At 41.8% G+C, this 15152-nt stretch overlaps 1 protein-coding gene across 2 annotated transcripts in view; it reads left to right on the top strand.

Annotated features, from left to right (window-relative positions):
- GPR155 (G protein-coupled receptor 155) overlaps nucleotides 1-12985 on the top strand; it is an 88408-nt gene extending 75423 nt beyond the window's left edge. Inside the window, exons 15-16 of one of the 2 annotated variants that reach the window (XM_075317355.1) lie at nucleotides 3897-4037; nucleotides 9126-12985. In XM_075317355.1, coding sequence (XP_075173470.1) covers nucleotides 3897-4037; nucleotides 9126-9348 — 364 coding nt within the window. In that variant the 3' untranslated portion in view covers nucleotides 9349-12985. Of the gene's footprint in view, nucleotides 1-3896; nucleotides 4038-9072 lie in introns of both variants that reach the window. The other variant, XM_075317356.1, reaches the window with a different exon arrangement.
- The last annotated feature ends 2167 nt before the right edge of the window (nucleotides 12986-15152 follow it).

Genomic DNA, 15152 nt, shown 5'->3' with positions numbered 1-15152 from the left:
GGCCCAAGAGATGGGAGGGCCTGAAATTGAATATGGAGCACTTAGCTCCCTGCTCCACCATTTTAGCTTCTGCATCTAAGTCTCCACGCAGCAGGCTCAATGACGTCACTAGTTCGCGCCTGCTGCGCCCAACCACAGATTGCTCAGACAAGAGCAACTTTATGGGGAAACTGGGCTAGTGGAGCAGTCTTTCTGTTTTAAAGTTTGTTAGTCAGTACTGTGTTACGGGGACACAGTGGGGACATCATACTGTATTGAGGGGGGCACTGGAGGCATACTGTGAGGAGGGGGCATCATACTGTGTTTTCAGAGTTTCATACTGTATTGAGGGAGGCAGTGGAGGCATATTAAGAGGGGGCACTGTGGGGATGAAATACTGCATTAATGGAGCACTGGAGGCATACTGTGAGAGAGGGCACTTTGGGGGCATCATACTATGTTTTCAAGTTTCATACTGTATTGAGGGAGGCAGTGGAGGCATACTATATGGGGGCGGAATACTGTAGTAAGGGAGCACTGGAGGCTTACCGTGAGGAGGCACTGTGGTGGCATGATATTGTATAATGGGAGCACTAGAAGCATACTGTGAAGTAGTACCATGGGGGCATCATACAATTTAAAGAGAGCACTAGAGGCATACTGTGAGGGACCACTGTACAGACAGAATACTATATTAAGGGAGTACTAGAGGCATACTGTGAGGGAGCACTGTAGAGACAGAATACTATATTAAGGGAGTACTAGAGGCATACTGTGAGGGAGCACTGTACAGACAGAATACTATATTAAGGGAGTACTAGAGGCATACTGTGAGGGAGCACTGTAGAGACAGAATACTATATTAAGGGAGTACTAGAGGCATACTGTGAGGGAGCACTGTAGAGACAGAATACTATATTAAGGGAGTACTAGAGGCATACTGTGAGGGAGCACTGTAGAGACAGAATACTATATTAAGGGAGTACTAGAGGCATACTGTGAGGGAGCACTGTACAGACAGAATACTATATTAAGGGAGTACTAGAGGCATACTGTGAGGGAGCACTGTAGAGACAGAATACTATATTAAGGGAGTACTAGAGGCATACTGTGAGGGAGCACTGTACAGACAGAATACTATATTAAGGGAGTACTAGAGGCATACTGTGAGGGGGGACTGTAGAGACAGAATACTATATTAAGGGAGTACTAGAGGCATACTGTGAGGGGGGACTGTAGAGACAGAATACTATATTAAGGGAGTACTGGAGGCATACTGTGAGGGGGGACTGTAGAGACAGAATACTATATTAAGGGAGTACTGGAGGCATACTGTGAGGGGGGACTGTAGAGACAGAATACTATATTAAGGGAGTACTGGAGGCATACTGTGAGGGGGCACTGTGGGGGCATGATCCTGTCCTTCGTTTGAGCAGTCATTTTGTGCTGACAGTCCGTCTGCTCTTGTGTGCCTGCACCCATGCATTGTAACGCCACTATAACTGTGTGTGTGTGTGTGTATAATATATATATATATATATATATATATATATATATATATATATATGCAAAAAGGAGGGGAGCCAGCACTGCCTATGAGTGGCATGCAACAATGAGAAAGTAAAAAGTGTAATATTCACAAATTCATTCCTACTGTGACAATTCAATGAGATTTTTGGCAAATTGATCAATGATTTGAGCCCCCCTGCCCCGTCACGGCAAATCTCTATAAGGGGGGTCCCTACACTATATTTATAATTTATATACGTACCCTAAGGTCTCGTGTAATGCGCAGGACCGTATAAGAACAACACCTACCTGAGAAGTGTCAGAACCGCTCCCATGCTGCAAGGGCTGACAACTGCGAGTAAAAAAGGGCAGTCCAGGTGCCAGCGTGTGCGGCAGAACCACACACACCAGCACAATGTCAGAACTGGCCCCCAGCTGGCACCTGGACTGCCCTTTTACTCGCAGTTGTCAGCCCTTGCAGCATGGGAGCGGTTCTGACACTTCTCAGGTAGGTGTTGTTCTTATACGGTCCTGCGCATTACACGAGACCTTAGGGTACGTATATAAATTATAAATATAGTGTAGGGACCCTCCTTATAGAGATTTGCTGTGACGGGGCAGGGGGGCTCAAATCATTGATCAATTATTTGCCAAAAATCACATTGAACTGTCACAGTAGGAATGTATTTGTGAATATTACACTTTTTACTTTCTCATTGTTGCATGCCACTCATAGGCAGTGCTGGCTCCCCTCCTTTTTGCATATATATATATATATATATATATATATATTATATATATATGTATGTATGTATGTATGTATGTATGTATGTATATATATTTATATATATATATATATGTATATATATTTATATAATGTATGTATATATGCAATTTTTTTTTTTATTGAACATAAAAAGCGCTACTATGTTTCATTGTAAATCGGTAGCACAACTGGTGGGAACGTCTCCATCTTCCACCTCCAGAGCATAGGGTCTTCCATTCATCATTGTACTACGAGGGGCTGCTGTTAAGTCATTGGCTTTGTGATCTTTTTTTTGTTTCTATGGTAACGAATGTTACATCACACGAAAGCCTTATGTGTCTAATATGTTTTAAAAATTTTGTGTTTGTTGCTTATGGCAACAGTGTTCTACACACATGGGAAAACAATATGGCGGAGTCTAATGTGATATTCACAGCAACTGAGAGCAGAGGAGTGATAAAATTCTTGTTTCTGCAAGGAAAGTCCGTGAAGGATATTCATGGTGATATGTCGCAGACACTGGGGGAACAATGCCCTTCATATTCCACAGTTAAGAACGGGGTTGCCAAATTTAAAACGGGCCACTTCAGCACCAATGATGAGGAACATCCTGGACGACCGAGAGTGGTTGTTGTTCCAGAGATCGTCGATGCTGTGCACAACCTCATACTGGAGAATCCACGGATTTTAGCTAAAGCAATAGCAGACATCATGGGGATTTCCCGTGAATGTGTTTGTGTCATTGTCTATGAACATTTGGACATGAGGAAGCTATCTGCAAAGTGGGTCCCCAAATGTTTGACAACAGATCAGAAAAGCATACGAGTGAAAATTTCCCTGTCCATTTGTCAGCGTTTCCAGACTGATAAGAACTTCCTGGATCGACTGGTCACTATGGAGGAGACCTGGATTTATTTGTATGACCTGAAAACAAGGAACAGTCAAAAGAGTGTTCTCCTCATCCAAAAAACTTCAAGGTGCAAAAATCAGTCACTAAGGTGATGGCATCTTTGTTCTGGGATAAGGAGGGCGTGCTGCTAGTGAACTACCTTCAAAAGGGTTCCACCACCAATGCAAGGTATTACATTGAACTTTTGGACCAATTGAAGGCAGCTCTGAAGGCCAAAAGGCGCGGCAAGCTGTCCAAAAAATCTTGTTCCTGCAAGACAACACCTCCGCTCACACTGCACAAGTGACCACGGCAAAACTGGCAGAGCTGGGCTTTCCAGCTGGTTGACCTTCCACCTTATTCACCAGATTTAGCTCCCTCTGACTATCATCTGTTTTCAAACCTGAAGAAACGCCTCAAGGGTACCACATTTCACACCATTTCTGATGCCATGGCTGCTTCGGATGCCTGGATTGAGGCACAACCGAAATCCTTCTTTTTGCCAGGCTTACAGAACTTGGAATACCGATGTAAGAAGTGTGTTGTCATCAGTGGAGAGTATGTGGAATAAATGTAAACTTTCATCATCCTGTCTCGTTTCTTTCTGGGTAAAGCCAAAGACTTATCAGTAGCCCCTCGTATTAAAGCACTTTGTCCTATGTCTTTAATAGATGTGGGAGGGCTGACCTCCATGCCTCTAGTAGAATATGTGTCTGTGCTGCGCTCTGCATTATTTTTTCTGCATTTGTTTAGACTTCAGTTCCTCTGGAATGGAAGAGAATCCAACGTTGTGGCCGAGGAGAGCCGGCTTCCCGAGGAAATCCGCATGACCTGCCACCAGTTTGTACATTACCACAAAGATCTGTGCGTCAGGAAAGTCGTCAGGGAAAGAAGGTATCTCCATATTACACTAGAGAAGAGGCTGTGGTGGTTTAGGAAGCTTTTCTGGTTACATTTGAGTTTTCCAGGGCATTAGGGCATGCAAATCCCAATGATAACAAATAGTCCCAGAGCAGTGTACACTGCGTCCTATGATGGGAGGGTCTGGACACGGTCGGGCAATGTTAGGACCACATCATCTGCACGGCTGTCATCTGTGTACACGTCCACATGTGTAAGTGTCGTGCTTTGTAGTTAAATGTGTGTATTTGTAAAGCCATTCAGACACAATGCAGACACTCACAATGATTTGCACATACAAGAAACTCCTGCAAACACCCTCCAGGATCAGTGTTATAGTTGCTGCTGGTCAGATTTTTTTGCACTGGGAACATGTCCACTCCATGAGGGGAATCCATACAAGCTGATTTTTAGTCTGTAGATATGACTTCTTGTCCATTCAGTCAGCTTTTTTTTATTTTACATAGATCATATCATTATATACATTGCAGCCTTAAAAAGGGACCTGTCGCCTTGGAAAATGATATTTACCTGCAGAATTTGGGGTTAATCTGTGGCTACATAGCATTACAGTGCTGCTCGGCTGCTGTATTGAAAGTGCGGCTACTGGGAGAAAATGAAGTTATATCCTCCCGGGAGCAGCTGTCTTTCAATCTTGGGTGCAGTGCAGGAAGCCATTTTATAGTTCCCATTCACACCACCCACTTACTATACTGTGAACAGCGGATATACGCACACATCGGCACTATGATTGACTGTGCACAGATGTGCAGCACAGCCGGCTGTCAAAGTGCCAGGGCATACGGCATTCGGGTTACTCGTTACATTGCGAGTTTTTCCCCTTTGACTTGCATTGCAGATGCTATTCGGAATTAATACGAGTATTAGACAGCACTTGTTATGAGTATAGCGAGTACGAATAGTTAGCTACTCTCTCAACTCTGCTGCTCACAGTACAGTGAGTGATGTGACCAGTGACCAATTGCTCCGTGCACACCTCTATAACTGACCTCCAGCGGCTCCTGGGAGAAAATAACTTCATTTTCTCCCAGTAGTCGCACTTTCAAAACGGCAGCCTGGCAGCATTGTAACGCCTTTTATTCACAGATTGACCCTATATCTGCAAGTAAGTAGCATTTTCCATTGTGACCATTCCCCTCTAAAGGGGTTGTTCACTTAAGAATAACCCCTCATTACAGTTCCACTGTCCATCCTAAAATAAATGAACTTCTCGACCGGCACTGTTTTATCTGATGTCACATTGTTTTCCCTGGTCTTGGAGGTAAATATTCAGTATTTGTGTTTTTTATTTTATGATGGACACTGAAGCTATTAAGTGGTACGTTCATGTTGCATTTTAGGCTACTATCAGTGGCTATGTTGTGGCTTACATCTAAAGCCCTGGAAAGGGGATTCAGACATTTGCACTGACATTAATGATGGAGCTGGAGTCACATTTGGCTCTGTCGGACATAATTTTAAGCAGTATCCACCTATTTGAAGAGCGCACAGAAATATGGTCTGCTTCAGATAAGACGTCTCTTCAGTGCAAACTCAAAAATCCCACCTTCCAGGGCTTCAGTTATAAGTCCCCAAAGGAGCCGCTGACCGCAGGCTACAACGCCACATGAACTTAGCGTTGGGGGTCGTCCATTACTGGACAATCCCTTGAACTGTGCTTTATAAAATGCCTTCTGAAACATACAACATACATACAAATTAGTGATTGATTTGCTTCCAATGAATCAGTCCGAGCAGATGTCTACATGGAGGTGGCACATAAACTGTATACATAAGTCATTATAGCTTTCACCATTCATCGGAAATGCATGAATTAATATTTATGCCATTTACAATCTTTAGTTGGAAAGTAGTAAAATTCCTCTATTTTTCTACTCCATTAATGATTGTGATCCGTGGTGACCGGGGACACGATGAGCCGTCAGTCTTGTCTGCCGTTTTATTTTCTCACTTGCGCATTCAATGTTCTTCTGCACAGAGGGCGCCCTCTTGTGGATGTAAATGTCCTCTGCACAGGTTTTGCTGCCATGTTTTAACCATGAATGTGTCTTCATCTGTCTTTTATTTGCTTTTGCTTCTTTCATCCCTTTTTTTTTTTTCTGTCCCATTGTAACAATGCATGATCTCATTTGTATTGTCCTGTAGAAGCGTGTTGTGTCCCGTTTGTCCTCACAACTACCTGAGCCAGACGTATACGGCTCTATGGAGGGATAACGAAGCAGCCCAGCCTCCAATAACCTGATCCATAATGCCATGTTACAGATCACAAGCCCTTGTCTGTACAACTGTAAGGGAAGATGACTTATATTTAATGATTTAAAATCGAGAAGTGCTGTAGCATATGTATATATATATATATATATATATATATATATATATATATATATATATATATATATATATATATATATATCATATATCTATATATCTATCACACACATGTGGACAGTAGTAGTAGTATGGTTATCAAACATGGTGTAAAGTGAAACTGCCTCAGTTGCCATTAACAACCAATCAGATTCCACCTTTCATTTTCCAAAGAGTCAGTGAAGAATGAAAAGTGGAATCTGATTGGTTGCTAAGGGCAACTGAGTCAGTTTCACTTTACACCGTGTTTGTTTACCCTATTACACAGACTGTCCCCCTACCTTTGGACCACCCTGTATTATTTATTTATTTATATATATATATATATATATATATATATATATATATATATATATATATATATATATATATATATATATATATATATATATATATAATCTATTTATTATGAAACAGTAGAAATCTATTAGGAAACATTATAAATATATATTACAAACAGTAGCTTTACTGTGCTCCTTGCTGCACAGATGGGTATGATGTATTATCCTGTGTATGTAGTATGAAGCCACGATGGATCTTTTGCAGGTAAAACTTTTGATTTCTTTGCAAAACGCCCAATTAAGTGTCCAGCGCCGGTGCGGAGCCGCCTATAGAGTATTTATTTTGGCTACTTTCACAAATCCCCTTTGTTTGCAGATTGAGGTATTTTCCTTTTAAAAAGGTCATGAGACATGGCTCTTTTGGAATTGTTAAAGGGAACCTGTCAGGTGCAATATGCACCCAGAACTGGGTGTATATTGCTAATCCCTGCCTAACCATCCCTGTATCTAGTAGCATAAATAGAGATCTTTAGAAAAAGTATTTCTAAAGATTCTTTATAATATGCTAATGACCACTTGGACTAGTCCCAAGGGTGTTCCCTTGGCTAGTCGGCCCCCTTAGCATGTAAACACGCCCCTTTGGATGTGCTGACATGCTAATGAATGCACAGCGTCAGAGGCATGGTCACTCTTTCCTCTCAGCTGCCACCGCTGTTTTTTGGCTCTGTGCATGATCACAAGTCCCGGACTTCCAGTCATGCGCACTATGAAGCCGGGAGTACGCGGTGTAGTGCGCATGATCGGTAATCTTTGGCCCTTCTGATCGTGTGCATTGAGCCAAAAACCAGCAGTGGCAGCAGAGGTGAGAGTGATCATGCCTCTGACGATGCGCATTCATTAGCATGTTAGCATGCCCCTGTTGGCGTGCTAACATGCTAAGGGGGCCGACTATCCAAGGGAACTAATGTCTTTGTGACTAGTCCCCGTGCTCATTAGCATATCATAAAGTATCTTTAGAAATACTTTTTCTTAAGATCTCTTTATCTATGCTGGTGTATACAGGGACACTTATGCAGGGATTAGCAATATACACCCAGAACTGCTCGTGGCTCTGGGTGCATATTGGACCTGACAGGTTACCTTTAATACCGGAGGCAGAGAGCAGTTTGAGGGTTCTTGTTCCTCATCAATGCAAAGTACGATAACTCCTTTGTTCCCCCCTTTTATTTAGGGGGTAGGGTGCATAAACCCAGGCTGAGGTTCTATGTGGACATTGGGGTGGCAGCATAATTGATAGCTGAAAACTACAGGATCCCTTCTTTAGGCTTTGGCTAGAGGTAATTGCCCATCCGTGACCTTTGCTGTGGCTTTCTGGTCCAGAGGGATGAAAAAGAAAACAAAAAATCCTTTTTGACAGGGCTTGCAATAGTGCACACAGATGTGCTCTATTTAGTATAGCATTCTGCATGCTTGGATAAAATAAAAACCAAAAAAAACTTTTTAATTTTAGTGACAAAATAAATATTGAATTGTGGGACAATATTGAATTGTGGGATAATCCATCGGTGCCATTGGCTTCCACAATTTGCCACATTATCAGAGAATTTAAAAAAAAAAAAAACATACAACCAAAAAAAACCCCCTCGTTTCTAAAAAAAAAAAAAAAAAAAAATTCCAGTAATTTTCCTTGACTGTTGTTTATTATATCCTTTTAAAGCACTATCCCACTATGAGTATTACTCCTTTGAAGTGGCGATTTAAATACAAGTCTCCTGCCCCCTCTCATACGGATCTGCTCCCGCCTTCATCTTCTATTGCTGCCGCTGTGGTCGGTCTCCAACACCTAGTTACTTGTTGGCAGCTCCAGTGTTTCATGGAGCACCGGAGGTCACAACTCCATGCAAGTCTATGAGAGCCTCATTCTGGCTCTTATAAGCTTGTGATGTAATATCTGACTTCCAGGGAATCAGAATTTACGGGCACAAGATGGCGCTGCATGATCAAAGCTGCATCAGTAGAACGTAAAGACGCCAGAAAGTGAGTATAGGACAGGGGTCAGAGGGCTTAGATTTAAAATGCCACTCCAGAGCAGAAAAACCACCACTCCAGTGGGGTTTTTATGACCACGACCCCACTCCATAGCCATCACTTCATGTCCTCCACCAATACACCTGACATCACTCCTCCCAGAAAGTCAATGTAATATTTCCAGTTTGTGGTACGTATGGCATTGTAATATACTGTCCCCCTCCCCATTGGCCTGTGTTATTCTCTAACCCTATGATAAACCCTCCTAACACGCTTATATCATGCTGTCCTGTTTCCTCCCTGTTTTTCTTTACCTGCTGATAAATTCCCAGCGCTGGTACAAGACTTACAGAACATATGGGTGAATCCTTCCTTTGACATACAGGTGTGGTCCCAGGACGTCTGGAGGAATCTTCTGGGGCTCCGATTTGGTGAGCTGGCTGGTTGAGGTCGGACTGGCCTCGGACCGCGGAGAAGCAGTAAAATATGGAGAGAGACTGCTGAAAGGAGGCGTCATCCAACATATCACAGACGAGTTTGAGTTTCGGGATGAAAACCTTTATTACCGCATGCTGAGGACAAAGCGCGTTCCTGCCTTCCGCAGATGAATTGTCACGATTTGCATCTATAAAGCCATATATGAAACGCATTGGATTCTCAGAGCTGCCTATGCAATAACCGCAGAGTCCTGGTGGGCTTGAGTCCTACCAGCAGAGGAATCCCATTGCTTTTAGGTTGTGTTCACCGTCCTGCAGTGACGAGATATTATTTACTGTGATGCTATTGATTAGGCTGTGACACATAAGCACCAGGTGCCATCTACTAGAGATCCCATGGCTTCCAATGACGTGATCTACTGGGAGACGACCTGCAGATTATATACACAGACAATATTTCCTTTTTTTTTGCTCAGGAACTGACCCTACATTTCACTAAACTTTTTTTTGTTTTTCTATGTACACTGACATTTTGCACGGTAATGTAATACACGGATACTTTATTGCGCAAGTTCCAAAAATGAATACACTAATTAGAATTAGTGTATCGTTAAGAGCGAAGTCTCCGTCAATGCATTCTCCAGCATGGATTCCCCTCCTGTAAAGCTAATTGTAGCAGGGAAAGTGCAATGTTTCAATGCTCGTTTGGACTCATTAGTACAAGTATATACATAATGTGGTGGAAATATAGCTGTCCATCCACATGCTATAATTACCAGCCTTTTATTTATTCTTTCAGGTGAATTGGGCTAGGGCAGGGGTCCCCAACTCCAGTCCTCAAGGGACACCAACAGTGCATGTTTTCAGGGTTTCCTTAGTATTGCACAGGTGATAATTTAATCACTTACACAGGTGATCATTCCAACACCCATGCAATGCTAAGGAAATCCTAAAAACATGCACTGTTGGTGGACTGGAGTTGGGGAACTCTGGGCTAAGGGGTCATGATTTTCAAGTGTTAACTGTGATTTTTATTTGCCCCCATTGTGTCAACATACATTTTGGCAGCCACGTAGATGTCGAAAATGCAGTGAAAGACAGGTCATACCTACAGCGTGCAGCTGCCCCCAAAAATCTATGGCATCAAGCCACGGAAAACACATTCACATGCTGTGCGTAATACTGAACGTGGTCAGATACCACCTTCCCCAATGAGCAATGAAGTGCTAGGGCTTATTTTCAGGGAAACATGGTTGGGGTAAGTTTACCCCCCACTTAAAAGCAGACCGCCTTTCTTCCCAGGAGAATCATACTTGCTAGACCCTGGAGGTCTTCTTGGGTCCCATGTTCTCCTGTGATCTTGGGTTGGCGCTCCCAGCACGTATGCCCCATGCGGTCCTCCCCTGCTTCTGGCCGACACTCTCGCATACATCCATTCATGTACGCACTCGCACTCATACACTCACATACATCCGATCTCGCACACTCCTACTCATATATACACACACACACAATCACACATGAGATCACACACACACTCTCACCACATCTGGCGATACCAATTCCTTCCAGCCGGCAGAGTAAGATGGGACGCAGTGCAGTGCAGTGGAGTGTGAGGACCTGCGGTGAAACACAGAGGACCTTAGATGGAACGCATTGTTACACTGCACCGCAGGTCCTCGCGCTCCACTGTGTCCCAGGTTCCCCTGCCAGCCAGAAGCAATCCGTATCGCTGGATGTGGTGAGTGTGTGATCTGGTGCGTGTGTGATCTGATGTGTGTGGGTGTGCATTCCACTGCAGATCCCCCTGTTCGGTGTCTGGTGAGTATGATCGCGGGGTCTTCTCCCTTCTTTCTTTTGGTGGTGTCTGTTTTCTATAATGAAGTGTCCTGCAGTATTCTTTAACTTTTTTTTTAGCTGTATGGACACTTCATTATCGACTTGCGACTAGGGCTTATTTTCAGGGTAGTGCTTATATTTAAGCCTTATGCCGAAAATCCTGAAAATTCCTGCTAGGGCTTATTTTTGGAAAAACACAGTATATTCTAAGCTAAAATAGAGGCGTTAATTGCAAAAAAGTGTGAACTTCAGCCCTTTGGCACCATTTTGGTTTTGCAGAACCATTTTCAAGATTACGCACAGCATGTTTATACATATAAATTTATACATTTTTTGGGCCCGACAGGACAAGATAGAATTGTTTACAAAATCATGAGGCGTCCTGTGATTTCAGTATTAATGTGTGTTGCCAAAAAACCCCTAGAGATGCCGCCCTATCTTGTGAGATTGGAGTAATATGGTTGTGTCCACACTGAGTTTTTTGCTTTTTTTTTTTTTTTTTGCAGAATCTTTCCAATCAAAACTTGTGGATTTTCAACAACACCTCTGGGTTTTTGGAGTCTCTGCTTTTTAAAAAAAAAAAAAAAAGGCAGAGAAAACAAGACAAAACACTAGTGATGAGCAAATAGTAATTATTCAGGATCTGATTATTTGTAATGAATCCCAAAGTACTATTCCGGTATTCATCATGAATAACGAACCTAATGCAAGTCAATGGGGAGCCTGAGCATTTTTTTTTTTTTTTTGCCATGAGGAATACTGGAATAGTACTTGTAGAATGGAAAACAAACGTTCCGAAACGTGTCCCTATCGGTTTTTTTTATTGGATTTTAATGGATTGAATAAAGCGTAATTTTTTTATAGAATTTGGATGTTGCTGGACTCCTCTCCTGGAATAGTACTCGGTATTCGGTAAGGATTATCGGAACCCGAATAGTTGCTATTTGCCCATCATTACTAAAAACATTTAATATGGTTGGGCATCTGCAGTAGGCAAGTGATAGTACTAAATATCCCCTTGTTTTATGCAGCCTTTCTGCATTTAGCTGTGCACTGGGCGTCTTTATATCTATTTCACCATTGCATGAAAATTAAAGCTTTAAATCTGATGACTCCGTGTACAGTGAAACCTCTGAGAAGCCCATCCCCCGCTTAGAACTGCTTTGTCTCTGCTTACAAGTTCCCTTTAAATCTGTGTTATTAGATGACTTTTTGTATTTTATTCGCACAAATCTGAATCTTATATTTGTATATAGAGATGGAAGATATTTATTGTAATGCAATTCTTGAAAGGGAGGTAGAGACGACGCTTGAATATTATATTTATTACATTGGAATCTAAGCTAAAGGGATTGTATGAAGCTAATAAGATCTGCATTTTACAGGTTGTCAACGAGTATGATACTATTTTTGGGGAAAATAAATAAACTTTTCCCATTTTGGATCATCCCTATAACAGACGTGTTGGTGGCCCTTAATTTTTAACAATGTGTGATCTCCATTCATTTATTTGTTGCAATTTGTCCCTGTGTATTAAAGCTTTTTGGATGTTACAAATTAGAAAATACATCAAAAAGTGAACATCTCACTGCAAACACCCTTTGTCCTTTCTTTATTAGGGTATGTTCACACAAATATATATATATATATATAATTTTCTGATTTTCTTTCTGGATTTGGATCTTCCTAGTGTACAAGAAAATCTACAGCCAGATCTGCATGATTTTGTGCCACGGCTGACTTCCCTGCAAGTTTTTCCGAATTCTCTGCAGGACATTTCTGCAGTGTGTAAACTTACAACTTCCGCTTATGACCATGTTAAAACATGCGAAAATGCTGCTTTTGTTCTTGCATCAAAAAACACAATAGGTATCTGCTTTTTTTTTTTAATATACAACCCCTGGCAAAAATGATGGATTCCCCTGGCTCTGAGGATGTTCATTCAGTTGTTTACTTTTGTTTAAAAAAAGCAGATCACAGACGGTGCAAAACTAAAGTAATTTCAAATGGCAACTTTCTGGCTTTAAGAAATACTAACAAACAATCATGAAAACATAATATGCTAGCTAGTAACGGTTACTTTTCAAGACCAAACAGGGGGAAAAATTATGTAATCATAAAAAACAAACAGAAGAACACTCCAATACATCACTAGTATTTGTTGCACCACCTCTGGCTTTTATAACAGCTTGCAGTCTCTGAGGCATGGACTTAATGAGTGACAAACAGTACTCTTCAGCAATCTGGCTCCAACTTTCTCTGATTGCTGTTGCCAGATCAGCTTTGCAGGTTGGAGCCTTCTCATGGACCATTTTCTTCAACTGTCACCAAAGATTTTCAATTGGATTGAGATCTGGACTATTTGCAGGCCATGACATTGACCTTATGATACTATCTTCTTTCTAAGAAATGTTTTCACAGTTTTTGCTCTATGGCAGAATACATTATCATCTTGATAAATGATTTAATCATCCCCAAACATCCTTTCAATTGATGGGATAAGAAAAAAGTGTCCAAACTTTCAACATAAACTTCAGCATTTATTGAAGATGTAATGACCGCCATCTCCCCAGTGCCTTTACCTGACATGCAGCCCCATATCATCAATGACTGTAGAAATTTACATGTTCTCTTCAGGCAGTCATCTTTTTGTTTTATCTTTTCTGTATGTAAATCCCATTTCCTTTAGGTGGTTTCTTACAGTTCGGTCACAGACATTGTCCAGTTTTCTCCCATTCATTCCTCATTTGTTTTGTTGTGCATTTCCTATTCTGGAGACATATTGCTTTAAGTTTCCTGTCTTGATGCTTTGATGTCTTCCTTGGTCTACCAGTATGTTTGCCTTTAACAACCTTCCCATGTTGTTTGTATTTGTTTCAGATTTTAGACACAGCTGACTGTGAACAACCAACATATTTTGCAACATTGCGTGATGATTTACCCTCTTTTAAGAGTTTGATAATCCTCTCATTTATTTCAATTGACATCTCTCGTGTTGGAGCCATGATTCGTGTTGGAGCCATGATTCATGTCAGTCCACTTGGTGCAACAGCTCTCCAAGGTGTGATCACTCCTTTTTAGATGCAGACTAATGAGCACATCTTATTTGATGCAGGTGTTAGTTTTGGGAATGAAAATTTACAGGGTGATTCCATATTTTTTTTCCTCATAATTGAGTGATTGCATAATTTTCCCCCTTGTTTGGTCTTGAAAAGTAACAGTTACTGGCTATAACATTGTTTTCATGATTTTTTTTAGTGTTTCTTAAAGCCAGAAAGTTGCCATTTGAAATTACTTTAGTTTGGTGCCGTCTGTGATCTGTTTTGTTTTTTTTTTAACAAAAGTAAACAACTGAATGAACATCCTCAGCCAGGTGAGTCCATAATTTTTGCCAGAGGTTGTATATGGGTTTCTCTTTTTTGTGCGGTTGTTGCAGATTAAAGCAGAGGGGTTTTTATGCATTTATTTATTTTTATTTACCGCAGAAATGCTGGACTCCTTTACTTAAAGGGAACCTGTCAGGTGCAATATGCCCCCAGAACCACGAGCAGTTCTGGGTGCATATGCCTGCCTAACCGTCCCTGTATCTAGTAGCATAGAGATCTTTAGAACAAGTATTTCTAAAGATCCCACATGGTATGGTAATGAGACCAGTGACTAGTCGCAAGGGCGTTACTTCCCCTGGCTAGTTGGCCCCTTTAGCATGTTAGTATGTCCCTGTGGACATCCTAACATGCTAATGAATGCGCAGCCTCAGAGGATAGTCGCGCTCAAATCCGCTGCCATCATGTCAGAGTCCTGGACTTTTGCTCTTGCACACTATGGAGCCGGGTGTAAGAGTCCTGGCTTCAAACCCATGTAGGGTGCATGACCGAAAGTCCGGGGTCATGCGCACTGAGCCAAAATCCAGGACTCTGACATGATGGCAGCAGAGAGGTTAGCGCAACCATCCTCTGATGCTGCGTGTTCATTAGCATGTTAGCTCACCCACAGGGGTGTACTGACATGCTAATGGGGCTGCCTAGCCAGGGGAACTAACACCCAGGGGACTAGTCCCTGCGCTCATTAGCTTACGATAAAAGATCTTTAGAAATACTTTTTCTATAGATCTCTTTATACAGTTAGGTCCAGAAATA

Source organism: Anomaloglossus baeobatrachus, chromosome 7 (genome assembly GCF_048569485.1).
Source record: "Anomaloglossus baeobatrachus isolate aAnoBae1 chromosome 7, aAnoBae1.hap1, whole genome shotgun sequence".
Taxonomy (NCBI): Eukaryota; Metazoa; Chordata; class Amphibia; order Anura; family Aromobatidae; genus Anomaloglossus; species Anomaloglossus baeobatrachus.
Note: the sequence above shows the minus strand (reverse complement) of the source record. Positions and strands in the feature narration are given on the sequence as shown.